The sequence below is a fragment of the Panthera leo genome, chromosome A1, assembly GCF_018350215.1.
Source record: "Panthera leo isolate Ple1 chromosome A1, P.leo_Ple1_pat1.1, whole genome shotgun sequence".
NCBI lineage: Eukaryota > Metazoa > Chordata > Mammalia > Carnivora > Felidae > Panthera > Panthera leo.
The window spans coordinates 210,236,125-210,260,982 of NC_056679.1; the positions used below are offsets into that span (position 1 = coordinate 210,236,125).

Consider the following 24,858-nt stretch of genomic DNA (forward strand, 5'->3'; position numbering starts at 1 on the left):
TGTCCTTAGCACAGGGCCATGTTTACTTCATCATTGCTGTTTGGACACTTGTCAGTCTCTCTACCTTTTCTTAATTTAAATTTCATGATATGACATAACATAGTGGCCAGTTCTTCCATTATGAGTCTTCCTCTTGTATCTCCTTCTCACCTCACTTCTCAGTTCAGGAAGCCTGGCCTCTGTCCTGCAGTTAGGCAGGGGTGGCTCTCCCAGGACTCCACTCATGGTCTCTGTCCTGAGTCTGTCCTGGGAGAGCACCTCCTTTGCTGCTCAGACCAGGAAGCTGTCTTTGGCCACAGATGATGCTGTGTTTTTCACTTCCCACAATTCTCTTCTCAAGTTTCCCACCTCTGAATATGTAGTCATGGAGACCTCTAGAAGGGAAGCTGGACCTTCACGTGAGGCTCTTGGCCTCGGGTCCAGTGACTATAGACATTCCCAAGACTTTGTTGATTTAGAGAGCATCCATCTGCCACCATAATGTGGCAGAGAATATCCCTCTATGTGGAAATCCCTTGGGAATTACATTCAGTTCCTAGAAACATATACCAGAAAAAGTGTGCCTTAACCACCAAGGTTTTTTTTTTTTTTTTCCAATATATGAAATTCATTGTCAAATTGGTTTCCATACAACACCCAGTGCTCATCCCAAAAGGTGCCCTCCTCAATACCCATCACCCACCCTCCTCTCCCTCCCATCCCCTATCAACCCTCAGTTTGTTCTCAGTTTTTAAGAGTCTCTTATGCTTTGGCTCTCTCCCACTCTAACCTCTTTTTTTTTTTTTTTCCTTCCCCTCCCCCATGGGTTTCTGTTAAGTTTCTCAGGATCCACATAAGAGTGAAAACATATGGTATCTGTCTTTCTCTGTATGGTTTATTTCACTTAGCATCACACTCTCCAGTTCCAACCACGTTGCTACAAAGGGCCATATTTCATTCTTTCTCATTGCCATGTATTACTCCATTGTGTATATAAACCACAATTTCTTTATCCATTCATCAGTTAATGGACATTTAGGCTCTTTCCATAATTTGGCTATTGTTGAGAGTGCTGCTATAAACATTGGGGTACAAGTGCCCCTATGCATCAGTACTCCTGTATCCCTTGGGTAAATTCCTAGCAGTGCTATTGCTGGGTCAGAGGGTAGGTCTATTTTTAATTTTTTGAGGAACCTCCACACTGTTTTCCAGAGTGGCTGTACCAGTTTGCATTCCCACCAACAGTGCAAGAGGGTTCCCATTTCTCCACATCCTCTCCAGCATCTATAGTCTCCTGATTTGTTCATTTTGGCCACTCTGACTGGCGTGAGGTGATATCTGAGTGTGGTTTTGATTTGTATTTCCCTGATAAGAGGCGACGTTGAACATCTTTTCATGTGCCTGTTGGCCATCCGGGTGTCTTCTTTAGAGAAGTGTCTATTCATGTTTTCTGTCCATTTCTTCACTGGGTTATTTGTTTTTCGGGTGTGGAGTTTGGTGAGCTCTTTATAGATTTTGGATACTAGCCCTTTGTCCGATATGTCATTTGCAAATATCTTTTCCCATTCCGTTGGTTGCCTTTTAGTTTTGTTGGATGTTTCCCTGGCTGTGCAGAAGCTTTTTATCTTCGTAAGGTCCCAGTAGTTCATTTTTTCTTTTAATTCCCTTGCCTTTGGGGATGTGTCAAGTAAGAAATTGCTACGGCTGAGGTCAGAAAGGTCTTTTCCTGCTTTCTCCTCTAAGGTTTTGATGGTTTCCTGTCTCACATTCAGGTCCTTTATCCATTTTGATTTATTTTTGTGAATGGTGTGAGAAAGTGGTCTAGTTTCAATCTTATGCATGTTGCTGTTCAGTTCTCCCAGCACCATTTGTTAAAGAGACTGTCTTTTTTCCATTGGATGTTCTTTCCTGCTTTGTCAAAGATTAGTTGGCCATACGTTTGTGGGTCTAGTTCTGGGGTTTCTATTCTATTCCATTGGTCTATGTGTCTGTTTTTGTGCCAATACCATACTGTCTTGATTATTACAGCTTTGTAGTAGAGGCTAAAGTCTGGGATTGTGATGCCTCCTGCTTTGGTCTTCTTCTTCAAAATTACTTTGGCTATTCGGGGCCTTTTGTGGTTCCATATGAATTTTAGGATTGCTTGTTCTAGTTTCGAGAAGAATGCTGGTGCAATTTTGATTGGGATTGCATTGAATGTGTACATAGCTTTGGGTAGTGTTGACATTTTGACAATATTTATTCTTCCAACCCATGAGCACGGAATGTTTTTCCATTTCTTTATATCTTCTTCAATTTCCTTCATTAGCTTTCTATAATTTTCACATACAAATCTTGTACATCTTTGGTTAGATTTATTCCTAAGTATTTTATGCTTCTTGGTGCAATTGTGAATGGGATCAGTTTCTTTATTTGTCTTTCTGTTGCTTCATTGTTAGTGTATAAGAATGCAACTGATTTCTGTACATTGATTTTGTATCCTGCGACTTTGCTGAATTCATGTATCAGTTCTAGCAGACTTTTGGTGGAGTCTATCGGATTTTCCATGTATAATATCATGTCATCTGCAAAAAGTGAAAGCTTGACTTCATCTTTGCCAATTTTGATGCCTTTGATTTCCTTTTGTTGTCTGATTGCTGATGCTAGCACTTCCAACACTATGTTAAACAACAGCGGTGAGAGTGGACATCCCTGTCGTGTTCCTGATCTCAGGGAAAAAGCTCTCAGTTTTTCCCCATTGAGGATGATGTTAGCTGTGGGCTTTTCATAAATGGCTTTTATGATCTTTAAGTATGTTCCTTCTATCCCGACTTTCTCGAGGGTTTTTATTAAGAAAAGTTGCTGAATTTTGTCAAATGCCTTTTCTGCATCGATTGACAGGATCAAATGGTTCTTATCTTTACTTTTATTAATGTGACGTATCATGTTGATTGATTTGCGAATGTTGAACCAGCCCTGCATCCCAGGAATGAATCCCACTTGATCATGGTGAATAATTCTTTTTATAAGCTGTTGAATTCTATTTGCTAGTATCTCATTGAGAATTTTTGCGTCCATATTCATCAGGGATTTTGGCCTGTAGTTCTCTTTTTTTACTGGGTCTCTGTCTGGTTTAGGAATCAAAGTAATACTGGCTTCATAGAATGACTCTGGAAGTTTTCCTTCCCTTTCTATTTCTTGGAATAGCTTGAGAAGGATAGGTATTATCTCTGCTTTAAACGTCTGGTAGAACTCCCCTGGGAAGCCATCTGGTCCTGGACTCTTATTTGTTGGGAGATTTTTGATGACCGATTCAATTTCTTCACTGGTTATGGGTCTGTTAAAGCTTTCTAATTCCTCCTGATTGAGTTTTAGAAGCGTGTGGGTATTTAGGAATTTGTCCATTGCTTCCAGGTTGTCCAGTTTGTTGGCATATAGTTTTTCATAGTATTCCCTGATAATTGCTTGTATCTCTGAAGGATTGGTTGTAATAATTCCATTTTCATTCATGATTTTATCTATTTGGGTCATCTCCCTTTTCTTTTTGAGAAGCCTGGCTAGAGGTTTATCAATTTTGTTTATTTTTTTCAAAAACCCAACTCTTGTTTTCGTTGATCTGCTCTACAGTTTTTTTAGATTCTATATTGTTTATTTCTGCTCTGATCATTATTATTTCTCTTCTTCTGCTGGGTTTAGGCTGTCCTTGCTGTTCTGCTTCTATTTCCTTTAGGTGTGCTGTTAGATTTTGTATTTGGGATTTTTCTTGTTTCTTGAGATAGGCCTGGATTGCAATGTATTTTTCTCTCAGGACTGCCTCTGCTGCATCCCAAAGCATTTGGATTGTTGTATTTTCATTTTCGTTTGTTTCCATATATTTTTTAATTTCTTCTCTAATTGCCTGGTTGACCCACTCATTCTTTAGTAGGGTGTTCTTTAACCTCCATGCTTTTGGAGGTTTTCCAGACTTTTTCCTGTGGTTGATTTCAAGCTTCATAGCATTGTGGTCTGAAAGTATGCATGGTATGATTTCAATTCTTGTATACTTATGAAGGGCTGTTTTGTGACCCAGTATGTGATCTATCTTGGAGAATGTTCCATGTGCACTCGAGAAGAAAGTATCTTCTGTTGCTTTGGGATGCAGAGTTCTAAATATATCTGTCAAGTCCATCTGATCCAATGCATCATTCAGGGTCCTTGTTTCTTTATTGACTGTGTGTCTAGATGATGTATCCATTTCTGTAAGTGGAGTGTTAAAGTCCCCTGCAATTACCACATTCTTATCAATAAGGTTGCTTATGTTTGTGAGTAATTGTTTTATATATTTGGGGGCTCCCGTATTCAGCACATAGACATTTATAATTGTTAGCTCTTCCTGATGGATAGACCCTGTGATTATTATATAATGCCCTTCTTCATCTCTTGTTACAGCCTTTAATTTAAAGTCTAGTTTGTCTGATAGAAGTATGACTACTCCAGTCCTCTTTTGACTTCCAGGGGCATGATACATAGTTCTCCATCCCCTCACTCTCAATCTGAAGGTGTCCTCAGGTCTAAAATGAGTCTCTTGTAGACAGCAAATAGATGGGTCTTGTTTTTGTATCCATTCTGATACCCTATGTCTTTTGGTTGGCGCATTTAGTCCTTTTACATTCAGTGTTATTATAGGAAGATATGGGTTTAGAGTCATTGTGATGTCTGTAGGTTTCATGCTTGTAGCGATGTCTCTGATACTTTGTCTCACAGGATCCCCCTTAGGATCTCTTGTAGGGCTGGTTTCGTGGTGACAAATTCCTTCAGTTTTTGTTTGTTTGGGAAGACCTTTATCTCTCCTTCTATTCTAAATGACAGACTTGCTGGATAAAGGATTCTCGGCTGCATAGTTTTTCTGTTCATCACATTGAAGATCTCCTGCCATTCCTTTCTGGCCTGCCAAGTTTCAGTAGAGAGATCAGTCACGAGTCTTATAGGTCTCCCTTTATATGTTAGAGCACGTTTATCCCTAGCTGCTTTCAGAAGTTTCTCTTTATCCTTGTATTTTGCCGGTTTCACTATGATACGTCGTGCAGAAGATCGATTCAAGTTACGTCTGAAGGGAGTTCTCTGTGCCTCTTGGATTTCAATGCCTCTTTCCTTCCCCAGATCCGGGAAGTTCTCAGCTATGATTTCTTCAATTACACCTTCAGCACCTCTCCCTCTCTCTTCCTCCTCTGGAATACCAATTTTGCGTAGATTATTTCTCTTTAGTGCATCACTTAGTTCTCTAATTTTCCCCTCATATTCCTGGATTTTTTTTATCTCTCTTTTTCTCAGCTTCTTCTTTTTCCACAATTTTATCTTCTAGTTCACCTATTCTCTCCTCTGCCTCTTCAATCCGAGCCGTGGTCATCTCCATTTTATTTTGCAGCTCATTAATAGCATTTTTGAGCTCCTCCTGGCTGTTCCTTAGTCTCTTGATCTCTGTAGCAATAGATTCTCTGCTGCCCTCTATACTGTTTTCAAGCCCAGAGATTAATTTTATGACTATTATTCTAAATTCACTTTATATTGTTTAAATCGTTTTTGATCAGTTCATTAGCTGTCGTTATTTCCTGGACGTTTTTTTGAGGGGAATTCTTCCGTTTCATCATTTTGGATAGTCCCTGGAGTGATGCGGAACTGCAGGACACTTCCCCTGTGCTGTCTTGAATAATTTGCATCGGTAGGCGGAGCCACAGTCAGACCTGATGTCTGCCCCCAGCCCACCGCTGGGGCCACAGTCAGCCTGGTGTGTGCCTTCTCTTCCCCTCTCTAGGGGCAGGATTCACTGTGGGGTGGCATGGCCCATCTGGGCTACTTGCACACTGCCAGGCTTGTGGTGCTGGGGATCTGGCATATTAGCTGGGATGGATCAGCAAGGCGCACAGGGGTGGGAGGGGGAGGCTCAGCTCACTTTTCCTTCGGATATCCGCTTCGGGAGGGGCCCTGCGGCACCGGGAGGGAGTCAGACCCGCTGGAGGCATGGATCCGCAGAAGCACAGTGTTTGGGTTTGCGCGGTGCCAGCATGTTCCTTGGCAGGAACCAGTTCCCTTTGGGATTTTGGCTGGGGGATGGTTGAGGGAGATGGCGCTGGCGAGAGCCTTTGTTCCCCACCAAGCTGAGCTCTGTCGTCGGGGGCTCAACAACTCTCCCTCCCATTGTCCTCCAGCCCTCCTGTTCTCTGAGCAGAGCTGTTAGCTTATAACCTTCCAGATGTTAAGTCCCGCTTGCTGTCAGAACACACTCCGTCAATCCCCTCTGCTTTTGCCAGCCTGACTCAGGGGCTCTACTTACTGGCAGACTGCTCCTCCGCCCTGGCTCCCTCCTGCCAGTCAGTGTAGCACACACTGCCTCTCCACCCTTCCTACCCTCTTCTGTGTGCCTCTTGTCTGCGCTTGGCTCCAGAGACTCCATTCTGCTAGTCTTCTGGTGATATTCTGAGTTATTTAGGCAGGTGTAGGTGGAATCTAAGTGATCAGCAGGATGCGCGGTGAGTCCAGCGTCCTCCTACGCCACCATCTTCCCCAGGTCTCTACAAATTATACTTTAAAATTGATTTGAAAATGTATACATGTGAGATGTTTTTTAAGTGCTTTTGTATTGTTTACCTTAAAATGTATTATTACATTTAAATATAATTGTAAATGCAAACACATTTTGGTAATTTCCAAAGTAGTAGAGCTAATACAGTTTTGATGAAGGAGGAGATATGCATGCATGAGAATTTGGTTTACTTCCTGAAGAATCAGAGGACAAGGGATCAATTTCACATATTCAGACCTAATCCAATTTATTTTGTGAGTGGGACCTGGGCTTTACATAATTACAATATAAAACATAAAAAATAATAAACATGGGCAAAATATTTAATTTGTTGGTCTTTCATGGGCATGGAACATGACACATATTCAGGATCTACATCTAAAATGCATATATTTGGAGGTATGTGTTAGAATGTCAAAATATAGTTCAGTCTGTCATTTATGTTTCCTTTCATTATGTGGTGATTCTTCCATTTACGTGTTTCTACCCTTACCACCAACCATGATCACATATTGATTCTTTGTGTGACTAGGTACACTAAATGCTCCATGGATGTGATTTTCCCCCATGTCAATCTTCTGTTGTTTGGTTTATCATATCCTAATTGCAGGCGCTGTGAGATGGTTATTTGTTTAAGTGTCAACCAATTATCTATGCAAAAGGAGGTAAATGGAATTACTTGTTGTCTTAAGCAAACTTCTTTCTACTTAGCTCAAGGAACTAGCTATTTCTGAAAAGCGGATTTCATATTGTGAATGTCCTTAAGATGAGTGCATTTTACCCAGTTCAACAATTTGATTCAGCCAACACTGACTGCTTTCATATTTGTCAACAGGCATCATGCTGGGCATTTTGGAAGATGCAGATTCTAAGCTGAAAGGGGGTTCAGCAGACCAAGGGCAGGGCAGCAGGCCAGGGTGGAACCCTAGTCTAGAAGAGGATTCAGAGGATCCTGACTAAATTTGGTGAAGGAGGGAATCTTTGTCACACCCACCCCAACACATTGTGCTGTGCTGTACTTCTGTATCAGTGACCACACTGTGTCCTCTCTCAGAAATGCCATTCTGCTCTTGTTGGGACAAAAAGCTTCTACATGTTCTTCCTACCAAACTTTATTATGTTCACATTAGTGTGGCTGCACTTGACTTTGACCCTCACAACAGAGCTCCCTGTATATCCTCTTTCGAAGCATTTTTCCTAATATGTTGAAATTACTTGTTAACATGTATGTCTCTCAATTTAGAAACTATAACACCCTAACGATCAGGGACTGGGTTCCGTTTATCTTGTGCTTATAGCACATGGCATGGTGGTTCAAACAAATAATGCTGAGATGACAGGATAATCTTTTAGAAGAGAGACAGTATTTGATCCATATCTCACACCATATCTAAAAGTAAACTCTAAATACATTAGATATTTAATATAAATAAATGACAACATACTGAGTCTAAAAATAAGGTGTGTGTATGGAATTACTATGGAATGACCTTGATCCCTGTGTACGGAATGATCTTTTATATGACTTAAATATTCTGAAGCAACAAAGAAAAGTTAACTAGTTTAATTTGACAACAGTAAAATGTTTTTACACAGCTAAATTACCACAAGTAGAAAAATACCATTAAAAAAGTGGGATAAGTGTATTCATAATTTTCATCACGGTGAGATGACTACTAGTCCTAACATTTTAAAAATCTGTAAAAATTGAGGAAGGAAGCTTGTTACAAAGACACAGTGGGATCATAGATACCTATAAACCACAATGAACAAGACAATTTTAAACTAATGTGGATTGAATTCTAATCTGTTAAGTAAAAGAACATAGTCTAAAGACAATATAGTAAGCTCACTTTTATTTTTAAGTAAAGAGAAAAAGGGAGAGAATAAAAATATAATTATATATACATGCTATTGCAAAAAGAAGCAGAGGGATGAAAAATCAGAATCATGTGATAGATTATCTATAAAGTTGTTTTTGAATAGCGTGAAGGTCAAGGAAACAAATGGCATGTCTGTAGATTTCTGTGTTTACATAGTTTGGTCCTTGTAGGCATGTTATTATTTTTCATAACAAAGTTCTATTTATAACAAAAAATGGAGGAGAAAACTCTAAAATAGAATACAAACAGAAACAAATGAATTCAAAATATTTTCAAATGTGTAACAATTGCACTGTACCAAAAAAATGAGGGAACACAATTGCATTTTGAACACAGTACTTTGAATATATGTCTCATCAATCTAAAGAAAAAATGAACTGCAAAAATCTACTTTTAGACTAATCTATTTTTTGAGTAGTCTATTGGGTAGAACTGATATTCACAGTTCATGGATTAGTACATGGTAACATTTTTTCAGTATGATTGAGCAGATGTGTAAATATACCAAGGATTTTGAAAGTAGATTTCTTAAATTTAGAAGGGGAGTTACTAATGTGGAAATGGAGGAGATGAAAATCACCTCTGTGGTGGTGCTGGAACTGAAGGTATTATCAGTATGGATTCACAGTTTCCCACAAATTACATGTAAACATGGTGATATAGATATGTAATATTTATATCCATCCTGTATCTATATATTTCATAACTGTCCACTGAAAAGGATTTATGAACAACAGTGCTTCATTAGCAATGAGCACTTTTGCAAACCACACCTACTTTTTAAAATACCATTAGGTGTTTTTGAGAAATGGAAGATTTGAAGACAGAAACAAAAAAAGTTCAAGTGGAGTCTGGAAATTGTGTGCCAGAAAGAAAGGAAAAGCTCCAAAATGGTTGAGTTTCAACAGCAGCAACCCAATACATGATAATAGGAAGAGATAATACCCCACTGAATAAATACAGAGAGATGAATAAATAATGATAATAGATTGACACAGATAGAAAATAGATAGATGATAGGTGGATAGGGACAAAGGAAAAGGTTTTGTAACAATACAATGCCACATGGAAAACAAAAAACAAAAAAAAGTGCAGTTAAAACTCACTAATTGGCCACCATGACAGCTACAATTGCTTTAAGTAAGAAACAAAACAGTTGATAAAAATGAGTGAGTGAAATTTGATAGGAACAAAATATTTACACAGTTTCAAAATGTCTACCCAAATCTGATTTCCTAATTATAGGGTAAAAAAAATAGCAGCTTTACAGTCAAGAATCTTGATGAACACCACCTTAAATAAGGGATAGAGTTATCATCTCTAATGATTGGACCATCTAATAATATCATGTGCTTCGCATTGAGCTTCACTGAGATGGAATCAACACCACATTTGTAGTATTCCCACCAAACTCCCTAGTAACCTGAAGTATTCTGAGAAAACATCAAACAAACCCAACTGGGGATCCATCATAGAAAATAAACAGCTTGTACTCTTAAAATATCAATCACATGAAAGAAAAAGAAGGGTTGAGAAACCAGTCCTTACTAAAGGAGATGAAATACACATGATAACTAAATGCAATGTGTGATCCTGAATTGGCTCCTGCACCAGAGAATTCCTGTCACAACATAGGATACTGTGTGCACAACTGGAGGGATTGAAATAAGGATTGTAGACAAAGTAATGTGATTACATTAATATTAAATGGTGTCTCCCTAATGCAGATTAATGTTTTCACTGGGAAGATATGCTACCTGAACAGATGAAAATTGTGAATGTGCATGCATGTAATCATATAGTATGAGGGGAACGTGGAGTAATAGGTTGGGAGAGTTTTAACACATTTCTAATGAGAAATTTCAAACACTTAGAAGAATAGAACTTCTTGGTGCCCACTACCGAGTCCTATTTTGTCATGCCCATTCAGAATTACAGACTTAGCCTTAGAGGTTCAGTCCTTCAGGTCAAGACCTGGCCCTCCAGGGGTATTTAACACGTAGGGGATACTAGCACTTTCACCAGTAGGTACTTTCCAAAGACACTCCCTGAGCAATAAGTGTAGGTCATTTTCTTCTTGGAATCAGCTTCTGGGATCTTGAGATTGAAGACTCGCGGAGATTTTAAGCAGGTACCTGGAGAAATGGGGCACGGGGATGACAGTATGAGGTCAATAGTGCAGTTAGGAGGTGCGAACATTTGGGGAAAGGTCACTAAAACGGAGAAGGGTCTGAGTCACCTGGCGGTGGAGCTCACTTGGAAGTGACATCCTAAGGTCTCTATCATTCCTGGTTCAGAGGATCTTCTCTGGGGAGAGTGTGGTGATTCCAGGGACAGAGAGGGGTTAAGGAGAGCTCACTAACCCCTCCTTCCTGCTGCCTTAGCTTAGGGAGGGTGAGGACCTAATAGCCTGTGGAGCAAGCACCCAGGAGGCGGAGCAGAGGGGCCAGAAGTGACAAACAGAAGAGAAGGCAGGCAGGATCCACCTCTCACCTCTTCCCAAGCTGCCTGCCAGCGCATTTCCTTGGCAGCCAGGGCAGCGTGTGTCCCAGGGCACGCACACAGGTCACTGTGCAGGACACAGAGGCACAGAGCATAGGGCTCTGGGCACCAGGCTGGAATCTGCAGCTGGGACAGGAGCGAGCATGGTGGGGCAGCAGGCGCTACTGCTAGCTGGCTTCTTTCTGCCTGGGTTCCTGCTCTCTGAGGCTGCGAAAATCCTGACTGCTTTTGCACTGGGTGAGTGCTTAGCTGGAGAATCAGAAAGGGGCCCATCCCAGGCCCCTGTGCCAGGGCTCAGTCACAGCCTTAGGTCAGAGGATCATTCCATGTGGTGTTCTAGAGAGGGCTAGGGTCCCAGGCCAGAGGAGGGAGAGGCGTGAGAGGTCTGTGCGGTAGAATGGGATCCCTACTGCTGGGATGGGGAAGTTAGTTTTGGGCTACCAGCAGTTTCCTTTCCTCTCTTTGTATTTGCTCTGGAGCTGCTTCACATTCTGCATTCCTGGGGCCAGAATGTAGATCCAGTGCTGAGCTAGAAATCATGAGCTGCCCACCACAGGGCATGGCAGGGACTTTCAGAGGCACATGCTCAAAGTGTGGGACAGTAGAAAGTGGAAAGTGAAGTCAGTTTCAGGCTCTTGGAGGCTAAGGACAGGGGCTCCTGGGGGCAGCAGCACTAACTGGGCATGTTTCATTAATGGGAAACCTGGAGAACTGCCTGGGCAGTGGAGGGGGCCCTGGACAATCAAGTTCTTGGTGCCCCTCTCTCTTTTGCCCTTACTGCTGGAAGGTGTTGACGGACTGTGAAGCAGTTAATTTTGTGTGAACCCAGTTGTAATGCCTTTATTTTGTCCCAAAGGGAACAGAAAGGGAACAGGAAAATTTATTAGGAGGAAGGTTTCAGAAGATGGAGTTTCCTAAAGACTTTTTTGGATCCATTCTGACAGGCTAGGGGATCTGCCCTGTCCCCTCCTCTGCCCCAGAATGCACTGGGCTCACCAACACCTTCAGGAATGGCTGTCTCTGCAGGAAGCCTTTTCTCATGCATCCATTCCTTCCTTCCTTCCTTCCTTCCTTCCTTCCTTCCTTCCTTCCTTCCTTCCTTCCTTTCTTCCTTTCAAGTTAGTTAACATACGGTGTGGTCTTGGCTTCAGGAATAGAACCCAGTAATTCATTTCTAAGGTATGACAGCCAGTGCTCAATCCAAAAAGTGCCCTCTTTAATGCCTATCACCCATCTAACTCATCTCCCCACCTACCTCCCCTCCAACAACCCTCAATTTGTTCTCTGTATTTAATGGTCTCTCATAGTTTGCCTTCCTCTCTGTTTTTATCTTATTTGTCCTTCCTTTCCTCTCTGTTCATCTGTTGTGTTTCTCAAGTTCCTCATAATGAGTGAAATCATATGATAACTGTCTTTTTCTGACTTATTTTGCTTAGCATAATACACTCTAGTTCCATCTACGTTGTTGCAAATGGCAAGATTTCATTCTTTTTCATTGCTGAGTAGTATTCCTGTATGTATGTATGTATGTATGTATGTATGTATGTATGTATAAGTTGATGGACATTTGCGCTCTATCCATAATTTTGCTATGGAAATTATTTATAGTGCTCCTATAAACATTGGGGTGCATGTGCCCCTTTGAATCAGAATTTTTGTATCCTTTGGATAAATTCCTAGTAGTGCAATTGCTGGGTCATGGGTTTGTTCTATTTTTATTCATTTGTATTTTATTTTTATTTTTTAAACAGAGTATATTTACAATGATGCTTTACTATATCCTTAAAAAATTATTTTGTTCATTTATTTTTGAGAAAGAGAGAGAGAGACAGAGCATGAGCAGGGGAGGGTCAGAGAGTGAAGGAGACACAGAATCAGAAGCAAGCTCCAGGCTGTGAATTGTCAGAACAGAGCCCCATGCAGGGCTTGAACCCATAAACTATGAGATCATAGGGTAGTTCTATTTTTAATTTTTTGAGGAAACTTCATACTATTATCCAGTGTGGCTGCACCAGTTTGCATTCAAACCAACAGTGCAAAACGCTTCCCCTTTTTCTAAATCCTCACCAACATCTGTTGTTTTCTGAGTTGTTAATTTTAGCCATTCTGATAGGTGTGGAGTGGTATCTCATTGTGGTTTGATTTGTATTATTGATGATGTATGATGTTGAGCATTTTTTTAATGTGTCTGTTAGCCATCTGGATATCTTCTTTGGAAAAGTGTCTTTTCATGTCTTCTTCCCATTTCTTCCCTGGAGTATTTGTTTTTTTGGGTGTTAAGTTTGTTAAGTTCTTTATAAATTCTGGATACTAAACCTTTATCTGATATCTCATTTGCAAATATCTTCTCTAATTCCATTGGTTGCCTTTTAGTTTTGTTGGCTGTTTCCTTTGCTGTTCAAAAGATTTTTATCTTGATGAGGTCCAAAAGTTCATTTTTGCTTTTATTTCCTTTGCCTCTGAAGACATGTCAAGTAAGAAGTTGCTGTGCCCTAGGTCAAAGAGTTTGCTGCCTGTTTTCTTCTCTAGGAGTTTGATGGTTTCCTGTCCCACATTTAGGTCATTCATCCATTTTGAATTTACTTTTGTGTGTGGTGTAAGAAAGTGGTCTAGTTTCATTCTTCTGCATGTCGCTGGCCAGTTTTCCCAGCACCATTTGTTAAAGAGACTGTCTTTTTTCCATTGGATATGCTTTCCTGCTTTGTCAAAGATTAGTTGGCCATATATTTGAGGATCCTTTTTTGGATTCTCTATCCTACTCTATTGATCTATGTGTCTGTTTTTGTGCCAATACCATACTGTCTTGATGTTTACAGCTTTGTAACACCCAGGATTGTGATGCCTCCAGCTTTGGTTTTCTTTTTCAACATTACTTTCTCTATTCAGGGTCTTTAGTGGTTCCATACAAATTGTAGAACTGTTTGTTTTAGTTCTGTGAAGAATGCCGGTATTATTTTGATAAGGATTGCATTGAATGTGTAGATTTAGATAGCATAGACATTTTAACAATATTTGTTCTTCCAATCCATGAACATGATATGTTTTTTTCATTTCTTTGTGTCTTCTTCAATGTCTTTCATAAGGTTTATATCGTTTTCAGCACACAGATATTTCACCTCTTTGGTTAGGTTCATTCCTAGGTATCTTATGGGTTTTCGTGCAATTGTAAATGTGATCAATTCCTTGAAATCTCTTTCTGCTGCTTCATTATTAGTATATAAAAATGCAACCAATTTCTGTACATTGATTTTATATCCTGCATCTTGCCTGAATTCATGTATTAGCTCTAGCAGTTTTTTGGTGGAGTCTTCAGGTTTTCCATGTAGAGTATCATGTCATCTTTGAAGAGTGAAAGATTGACTTCTTCCTTACTGATTTGGATTTCTTTTATTTCTTTTTGTTTTCTGATTGCCAAGGCTAGGACTTCCAGTACTGTGTTGAACAATAGTGGTGAGAGTGGACATCCCTGTCTTGTTCCTGATCTTAGAGGGAAAGCTCTGTTTTTCCCCACTGAGGATGATATTAGTGGTGGGTCTTTCATATATGGCTTTTATCATGTTAAGTTATGTTCCTTCTATCCCTTCTTTCTTGAGGATTTTATCAAGAAATAATGATGTATTTTGTCAATTTTTTTTTCTGCATCTATTGAAAATATCATATGGTTCTTATTCTTTCTTTTATTAAAACAATTTTTTTTTACATTTATTCATTTTTGAGAGGCAAAGAGAGACAGAGCACAAGCAGGAGAGGGGCAGAGAGAGAGGGAGACACAGAATCCAAAGCAGGCTCCAGGCTCCAAGCTGTCAGCACAGAGCCCAACGTGGGGCTCAAACCCACAAACCGCGAGATCATGACCTGAGCCGAAGTTGGACGCTCAACTGACTGAGCCACAAAGGAGCCCCTTATCCTTTCTTTTATTAATGTGGTATATCATGTTGATTGATTTGTGAATATTGAACTAGCCCTGCAGCCCAGGAATGAATCACAACTGATCATGGTGAATAATTCTTTTGATGTACTGTTGAATTCAATTAATATCTTGTTGAGATTTTTGCATCCATGTTCATCAGGGATATTGGCCTGTAATTCTTGTTTTTAGTGGGGTCTTTGTCTGGGTTTGCAATCAAGGTGAAGCTAGATTCATAGAATGAGTTTGGAAGTTTTCCTTACATTTCTATTTTTTTGGAACAGTTTTAGGAGAATAGGTATTAATTCTTATTTAAATACCTGGTAGAATTCTCCTGGGGGGTCATCTGGCCTAGGACTCTTATTTGTTGGGAGATTTTTGATAATCGATTCAATTTCTTTGCTGGTTATGAGCTTGTTAAATTTTCTGTTTCTTCCTGTTTGTGTTTTGGTAGTGTGTGTCTGGAATTTTGTCCATTTCTTCCAGATTGTCCATTTTGTTGGCATATAATTTTCCATAGTATTCTCTTATAATTGTAATTCTGTGGTGTTGGTTGTGATCACTCCACTTTCATTTGTGATTTTATCTGTTTGGGTCCTTACTCTTTTATTTTTGAGAAGTCTGTCTAGGTAGTTTTCAATTTTGCTTATTCTCTTAAAAAAAACAGCTCTTAGTTTCATTGATCTGGTGTACTGTTTTGTTTTGTTTTTTCTTTTTTGGATCCTAAGTCATTTATTCTGCTCTAGTCTTTATTATTTCCCTTCTTCTGCTGGATTTCGACTTAATTTGCTGCTCCTTTTCTAACTCCTTTAGTTGTAAGGTTTGGTTGTGTATTTGGGACCTTTCTTGCTGCTTGAGATAGACCTGAATTGCAATGTATTTTCCTCTTAGGACTGCCTTTTATGCATCTCAAAGGGTCTGGACAGTCATGTTTTCATTTTCATTTGTTTCCACGTATTTTTAAATTTCTTCTTTAACTTCCTGGTTGACCCACTCATTCTTTAGCAGGATGTTCTTTATCCTCAATGTATTTGAGAGCTTTCCACATTTTTTCTTGTGTTTGATTTCAAGTTTCATAGTGTTATGATCTGAAAATATGCATGGTAAGATCTCAATCTTTTTGTACATGTTGAAGGCTGATTTGTCACCCAATATGTGATCTATTCTGGAGAATGTTCCATATGCACCCAAGAAGAATGTGTATTCTGTTGCTTTAGGATGAAGTGTTCTGAATATATCTGTTAAGTCCATCTGATCCAGTGTGTCATTCAAGACCATTGTTCCCGTGTAGATTTTCTGCTTAACTAATCTATCCATTGTTGTAAGTGGAGTATTAAAGTCTCTTACAATTATGGCATTATTGTCAATAAGTTTACTCATGTTTGTGATTAATTGATTTATATATTTGGGAGTTCAAGTTGGGGGCATAAATGTTTACAATTGTTAGCTTTTCTTGATGGACAGACCCCTTAATTATCATATAATGCCCTCCTTCATCTCTTGTTACAGTCTTTGTTTTAAAGTCTAGTTTGTCTAAGTATGGCTACTCCAGCTTTCTTTTGACATTCCAGTAGCATGATAGATGGTTCTCCATCCCTAACTTTCAATCTGCAGATGTCCTCAGGTCTAAAATGGGTCTCTTGTAGGCAGCATATAGATGGGTCTTGTTTTTTTAATCTATTCTGATACCCTGTGTCATTTGATTGGGGAATTTAGTCCATTTACATTCAGAGTGATTATTGAAAGATATGAATTTAGTGCCATTGTGTTATCTGTAGATAACACAATGTGGTTTTGTGTTTGTGGTGATGTTGTCTGGTCATTTGTAGTCTTTGCTGCTTTCCACTCACAGAGTCCCTCTTAGAATTTCTTGCAGGACTGGTTTAGTGGTCACAAACTCCTTTAGTTTATGTTTGCTTGGAAGCTCTTTATTTCTCCTTTTCTGAATGACAGCTTTGCTGAATAAAGGATTCTTGGCTACATATTTTTCTTATTCATCATATTAAATGTTTCCTGCCATTCCCTTCTGGCCTGCCAAGTTTCAGTGGAAACTTATGTGTCTACCTTTGTAGGTGAAGGACATTTTGTCCCTAGATGCTTTCAGAATTCTCTCTTTATCTTTGTATTTTGCAAGTTTCACTATGATATGTCATGGGGTTGACCTTTTTTTTGTTGATTTTGAAGGGAGTTCTCTGTGCCTCTTGGACTTGGATGCCTGTTTTTTTCCCCCAGATTAGGGAAGTGCTCAGCTATAATTTGTTCAAATAAACCTTCTGCCCCTTTTTGCTCTTCTTTTTCTGGGACTCCTCTGATATGGATATTGTTTTGTTTCATGGAATCACTTAGATCTCTAATTCTCCCCTGTGGTTTAGTACTTTCCTCTCCCTCTTTTTTTCAGGTTTATTATTTTCCATAGTTTTATATTTTATTTCACCTATTCTCTCCTCTGCTTCTTCAATCCTCACTGTCACTATATCTAGTTATTTTGCATCTCCATATTGCATTTTTAAAATTCATCCTGACTAGTTCTTTGGTCTTTGATCTCTGTGTCAAGCATTTCTCTGGTGTCTTCTATGCTTTTCTTCAAGCCTAGCTATCAGTCTTATGACTATTTTTCTAAATTTTGTTCAGATATATTTTTTATATCTCTTTTGAGCAAGTCTCTGGCTGTGATTTCTTCTCAACCTTTCTTATGGGGAGAATTCCTCTGGCTTGTCACTTTGCTTAAGTTTCTCTCATTTGCATTTTTTAAAAGCCTGTCATGTGTCCTGCATCTGAGAGTACTACTATATTAAAAAGGAGTCATACACTATCCAGGGCCTGGCGCTCCAGGAAGTGTTTCTGGTGTATGTTGAAGGCACTCTGCTGTTGCGTTTTGGCTGCTCTATCCCACTGGTCAATCCTTTGCAGAGCTCCTCCTTGCTTCAACTAGGTGTGCTTTGATTTGTTTGTTGAAGTAACCCTAGGAAAAAAAGGATGGGGGAAACCTGATCCCATAAAAAGAGAAAAAGGAAAGTGGAGAACAGAAAACCAAAAAGAATAAAAAAAACCCCAGAAAACTATAAGCCTGATTCCAAAGAAAGAGTAGGAAAAAAATAAAGAAAAAAGTAGAATAAAAGAGAAAAGATGAAACAAAAAGAGAATAAATAAAGTCTGATATACATATACATATACAAATGTATATGTACATCAATATATCTCTCTATATATGTATATCTATCTATATATAGATATAGATATATTGATATACATATACATATACATATGTATGTGTATATATATGTGTGTGTGTGTGTGTGTGTGTATATATATATATATATATATATATATATATATATATATGTGGTAAGAAATGACAAAAAGAAAATCAGAAACCATGAGCCTGATTCCAAGAGAAAAAAAAGAAAAAAGAAGGGGGAAAGAAAGAGAGGAAAAAAAAAGTTGTCTGTTGGCGCCTGGGGCTGGTGGCTGTGCTGTTCTGGAGGAGAGACTGGCTGCGATGGGTCAGCCAGTCTTGCTCCAGTAAATAAGCAGTTTCCAGGCATGGAGGGGAGGGTTTAGGTGTAATCAGTCCTGCCTCCACTGGGAGCCACTGTGTTGCTCTCCAATGTCCCACTGTGTTGGTGTTGGGGAGAAAATGACATCACTCCAATCTCTCAACCCTGCACCAGGGATCTCAACCCTATCTTATCAGGCAGCCCTCACAGAATAGAGAATGCAGTCAGCTTGCCCTGCTCCACAGTTCTCCTGCACCTTCTTGGTGCTCAGCTGGATTCAAAATCTGAAGTCTTAAAGGACACAGCACTGTGCAGCAATGCTCCCCACCTCCAGAGTAGAGCCTCTCCCCACTGCTAATGAAAGGCCTTTGGCTGGCACCTGTAGGGTCTTTTGTCCTTGGGGAGACAAAAACCCTTCATCTCAAAGTACTCTGAGAAGAGAATTATTCTCTCCCAGGGCACCCCAGAGATTGCTACACCACACTATGCACTCTGGGGTGGCTGCTTCCTCCCCAGGAGCATGAGCCAGGGATCCAGCCTGGATAAAGTTGCACACTTCTGAAAACTCTGAGTTTCAATTCCAAGGCTGTTGCAAACAAAGAGTTGGGACACTCAGTACTTCTTGCTCCCAAGTCCATAGTCCAGAGAAGCTTGTTCTTGTCCTAACTCCATGCTGCACTTTCATAATCCCTTTCTCTTTCTCTCCCTTTTGTCTCTCCACAGAAGGGGTTCTCTCTCCTCTATGCTCTGCCACTGTATATCCCTAAATTCACACATATCCACCTCAATCCTGCCAAGCTGTATCCCTCCAAATGTGGAGATCATTTGGCTGCTCTGCAGTTCAATTTCCTGGGTGTTCTAAGTGATCTGACATCAATACAGCTGTGTTTGAGTGGCAAGGCCCTCCTACTTCTCTGCCATCTTAACTCTCCTCTCCCTGCATCCATTTCTTGCATAGGTTAAAGGTAAGCTAGAGCAAGCAGTCTGAGGAGGTAGGGGTTTGTATTTTATGTAATCTGTGTTACCTCAGGAAACACAAACACAAATTAAAAATTAGAGTAATTCCCACAGACACACCATTACTGTAGTCATACATCCCACTCTGCTGACCTAATCACTACAAAGTCGTTATCTTCCAAAGTACCCCTCTTTCCAACGTGGGCCAATTCTATTCTTTTCTTCCTGATTGGGCATTCTCTGCTCTGAGACCCATAGATTCAAGAGAAATGCTCCTTGATGATGCATAGTTTTAGACAATCATTGCAAGATAGAACCAGTACTTCCCCTAGGAGTAAGCTTCTCTTTCCTTAGAATCTCACAATTTTCTTAGGATAGGTGGTGCCTAACTCTGTCATGTGCAGGATCTTACAGTTATGCCCTAATGACCACAGTTATCCTGAATGCCTTAATTTCATGTTCAGAAATTTTCAGGCCTAACTGGAAACTTGGAATCCTGCTAAATATATTTGAATCTCAAGGATTTTGTTTCATTAAAAAAATTTTTTTAATGTTTATTTATTTTTGAGAGAGAGAGAGAGAGAGAGAGAGAGAACAGGGGAGGAGCAGAGAGATAGGGAGACACAGAATCAGATGCAGGCTCCAGGCTCCAGGCTCTGACCTGTCAGCACAGAGCCCGACGCAGGGCTCGAACTCACAAGCTGTGAGATCATGACCTGAGCTGACATCAGACGTTTAACCTATTGAGCCACCCAGATGCCCCTTAAGGATTTTGTTTCTAAGTGGTGGATCTACCTCCTTCTGCTTTAATGACTATTTCTTGGACTAATATTCAATATCCCATGTTTCTAATTCCCCCTCTAACATGAATTTACATGGAGAATGATTCCATAAAGAGTGCTGACTGATTATCCAATAGAAACCCTTCCCACTTCATTTACAGCAGTGTGCCTAATTTCCACCAGTACAGTTATTTCTTCAGGACATGGTATCTCCACAAGGCCTGGCTAAAATGAGCATGTCGCTAGGATCAGGAAGTACTTGAGGCCTAAGCAGAGAAGTTCATCACACTGACATGGAGGCCATGAGTCACAAGGAAATTTTTGATGGAGGATTACCACAGGTCAAAATTTGAGAAGCCCTCAGCTGGGGCTTACCTTAAGTGAGACAGTGGGGCTGAAGAAACTCATCTTCCTGTGCTCACCATCAACTTTCTGTCCCCTTACCATGGATTTCCCAACTGCCACATCAATTTCAGAGCCTCTGTTCACATCTTTACAAAAATGAAATTTTGTGTTGTTCCTAGGTGGAAGCCATTATCTACTACTGGACCGTGTATCTGAGATTCTTCAAGATCATGGTCATAATGTCACTATGCTTTTTTACGGAGAAGAGTTTTTAATCCCAGGTATGTTTTTTAGTAATCATTGAATTCTTTTATCCCAGGGAGACAATGTGTTTTGTATAGTACTGTGAAGCACATAATCTTTCTGGATCTAGTTGTATTGACAGAATGGGAAAAACGTGTGTGTGTGTGTGTATGTTTATGATACCTGCTGACTATCATATTAAGTTCTGTAGGTCTGGCCTCCACATGCTGTATCTCCATGTTTTACCCCTTTAGCTAGGTGTCACTTCAACTCAGGCAGGCCTCTGTACATTATTATTTATTGATCAGTTTGATAACTACTACTCTGTGGTATGGTTTTAATTTGTTTGCACAGATGTCTTCAGCCAAATTTATAGGTTCTATTATGTAAGGACAGCTGCTTTTTCTGTTTCATAGGTTACTTTCTAATCCTGTTCTGAGGCCCGAAATTTAAGAAAGCTTTTAAAAGGATGTCTTTTATTCATGTCTTAGGATCAAAATCTATCAGTGAGATGATCCTGTATTCATGAGAAGTTACTGGCTGCCTATGAGTTGTGCATAGTGATGTCACAAGTTCATGAGTCACTGAATGCAAAGAATTTTAGCTAAGATGAAGCTCATCAATCTTGTCAACAATTCTGTTGACAGACAAGGACACAGAGGCCCAGAGAACTGCAAAGATTTGTTCAAGTTCACACAGCAATTTAATAATAGAGTTGGGTGGATCTGGAACTTAAAGCTCTGATTTTCTCATTTGGAATTGCTACAGCTTTAGCTTAAAAAAATCCAAAATTAAGCATTTTTTTATGAAAATCAAGTCTGAGCAAGTATGGAATTCTGAAGATGAACTTAAGATTGTTATTGTGTAATCACCTTTTAGACTGGGTTCTATATTGTTCACTGAATATCTTTTCCATATATGTCCCTTTGTATCTGCCTTAATTGTCAGTCTGATTGTGTATTTGCCTTGACTGCCAACCATGGTAGTTGTAACACATGATCATTTCATTTTGGTGGTTTCTGGGAATGAGGAACTGCTAAAAGCTTTAGACCCTCTACCTCTTTAACAAACAGACCCACACTCAGAACTACCAACAATTCAGGGGACTCATGGATTCCCTTAGTTTTATTCTTGGTTCCAAGTTTTAAGAGTCCAGAGTTTCTTGCAATATTTACCATTTACTGGAAATTCTGGAGGTTTTGAAATGGATTATTTATTTTTCACTACAGCAGTACCTTTGCAGAGGTCTGCAAATAAGGAAACACGTGATTGGATTATTTTTGTTGACCTGATTCAATACTCAGTATTGAAACTTTTGAACGTGTATTAACTACTTGTTTGGATAACTTCCTTATAGAGTTTTTATTTACAACTTTACTAAATAAATGACTTCAGAAATACTGAAGTAGAAACCATTTCTAATGCTTACATGGGGGTTGTTCTGATCAATAACTGAAGTCACAAGTGTAAGATGCCAGCCTACACAAGATTTTCCTTTTCCTAAGTGAGCTTGCTATACCTTTCTATCCACCAGATAGACATTCTCCACATGACAGTTCTTCTTTTTTCTGGGGGGACTGTGCAGTTACATCATTGATTCTGAGGGACTTGCTTGCACTCATGAGAAGTTCTGCCTGGAGGGACATTGCCATGACCAGATAATTCCATCCCTTTCAACCAGTTAGGTTCTGCTTTCTTTGGGTAAGGAGGTAGAAGAACAGGTCAATAGCTAATGCAAGGAAGCTCTGTCTTGGAATTCAGACTTTTGAATGGACTGAAGGTCTTCTCCCTTTATCTATCTAGTAGTGCTCACCTTACCCCTGGGAGCTAAAAAACCCAGGATCTTAGTCTGCTGTTATCAAGGTGGGGTCAGTTTCTTATTTCAAGGGTTTATAGAGTTTAACAAAACACAACCACCTTTCCCTCTGAATTTCAGAACCAACAGAGAGAAAGTTATAGGAGTTAGGTAAAAATGCACCTTCATCTAGTTGATTGGGGAACTTCCTTTAGATCTTCATTAACTCTCAAGGCCCTGAGTAGTGGCTTGAAAATAGGCTCTGTAAACCTCTGAGTATTGTTCTATTTCATTCTTTATTGTGCCTTGGGTAGTTTCCTCACGTTTGAACTGAACTGTTCTTAGGAACACTCCAACCCCAAACTTTCCCTACAGCTCTCTTTTGGTTTTCTGGTATTCTGGCCTGTGAATTCCAGCTGCCATGTCCTTCCCCTAATCTGCTGTGCTGCACTCAGGGAGATGGCCAGGCCAGGTGTGGGTGCCTCCTCCATGAGATGTATCTTGGAAGCTTCCTCCAGCCATCCATGAATGTCCTGTGCTACCTGGTGTCTAACGTCTAAAAAACCATTTTAGCATATATTTGGTCTGGTTTTCTTTAGTTGTTTAAAGGAAGAATTTCCATATGGCCCTATCACTTTCTTGTGGCCACAGACTGAAGTTGCTTATATTCATTATTTAAACCATTCTATTGAAGTAATATTGGCATATAATAAACTGGATATATTTAAAATATATTATTTGATATATTTGTACATGTACCTATGAAATCATCAACATAATCAAGATGACAAATATATTTTTTCCCTCACCAGAAGATTTCTAATGCCCTTTTGCAATCTCCCCTCTGGGGCCTCCCACCTTTCTATTCCCATTGCCAGTCAATCCCTAATATGTCCCTATGTGTTAGATTACATCATGTAGATTTTATATCAGTGGAATCATAATTATCTAGTGTTATATTTTAGTTTATTGTACTCAGCATAAATATTTTTGGATGCATTCATAGTGTGTGTATGAGTAGTTCATTCCATTTTCTTGCTGAATAATGTTCTATGTGTGTACTAACACAATGCGTTTATTTAGTTGCTGTTGCTGGGCATTAGTGTTGTCTCCAGTTCTGAGCTATTGTTAATACACCTGCTGTGTAGATTTGTGTGCATGCCTATGTATGAACAGGTACTGTCTTTTCTCTGAATTAACTGGTAGGAGAGCAGTGACTGAACCATAGGTTAGGTGCTGTTTAAGTTTTTAAGAAATGGCCAAACTGGTTTCCAAAATTGCTGTAACATTCTGCATCTCACCAGAAGTGACTGCAAGCTTCATGTACACCACACCCTTGTCAGTACTTGGTTAGCCTTTTTACTTTTATCCTTCCTTGTGTAGGTATTTAGTTGTATATCATTGCGGTGTTTACATGCATTTCCTTTGTTAGTAATGATGCTAAGCCCTTCTTCATGTGTTTATTTGTCTACTATATATCTTCACTGGTGAAGTGTTTGTTAAATTTCACCCATTTTTACATTGGTTCTTTGTTTTGTTATTATTGAGTCTTCAGTGCTCTTGATATATATTTGGGATATATATATATCTTGGATATATATTTGGGATATATATATGGTAAAATACCAGATATAAGCCCTGCAAATATTTTTTCCCAGTTCGCGACTTTTCATTGTCTCAGGAGTGCTTTTTGTAGAGCACAATTTTTACTTTGATGAAGTGTAATTTTATACTTTTGCTACATGTATTAGTATGAATATGATTTTTTTATTTATTCTTTTAAAATGATGAATGTCAGTAATAGATTTTCAAATGTTAATTTAAGCTTGTAGTCTGGGATTGAATTCCATTTGGTCAAAATATATTTTATATATAAATACACAGAGAGAGAGAGAGAGAGAGAGGGAGAGAGAGAGGCAAGCAGGGGAGGGACACAGAGAGAGGGAGACACAGAATCTGAAGCAGGCTCCAGTGCTGACAGCTCAGAGCCTGACGCACAGCTGGAACTCACAAGCTGTGAGATCATGACCTGAGCCGAAGTCAGACACATAACTGAATGAACCACCCAGGCACCCCTGTATTTTTCTTTTATATATTTTATATTTTGTTTGTTTGAATTTTGGTTTAATATTTATATCTCTGTCCATGAGGATCATCGTTCTGTGATTTTCTTGAGTTTTTTTTTTTTTCTTTCTTCAATTGCTATCAGTGAAATTCTTATCTCAGAATGAATTGGGTTGTGTTCCTTTTTCAGTTTTCTGGAAGAGTTTGGGTAAAATTAGTATTGTTTCTTCCTAAATTGTTTCAGCCAATCTGAGAGTCAGCATGTCTCTCCCCACCCCAAAGTTAGGTTTGGGTGTTAAGACATATGGCCTTACATATATACCAAGAGGCTATAAAATGGTTTATTATTAGTATGATGACACTTTT

At 39.4% G+C, this 24,858-nt stretch overlaps 1 protein-coding gene across 3 annotated transcripts in view; it reads left to right on the forward strand.

Annotated features, from left to right (window-relative positions):
* The first annotated feature begins 10,995 nt into the window (after window positions 1-10,995).
* LOC122227522 (UDP-glucuronosyltransferase 3A2-like) overlaps window positions 10,996-24,858 on the forward strand; it is a 42,887-nt gene continuing 29,024 nt past the window's right edge. The window contains exons 1-2 of one of the 3 annotated variants that reach the window (XM_042952090.1): window positions 10,996-11,139; window positions 20,570-20,683. In XM_042952090.1, the coding sequence (XP_042808024.1) occupies window positions 11,046-11,139; window positions 20,570-20,683 (208 nt within the window). In that variant the 5' untranslated portion in view covers window positions 10,996-11,045. The remainder of the gene's footprint in view (window positions 11,140-20,569; window positions 20,684-24,858) is intronic. The other 2 variants (XM_042952101.1, XM_042952096.1) reach the window with 2 other exon arrangements.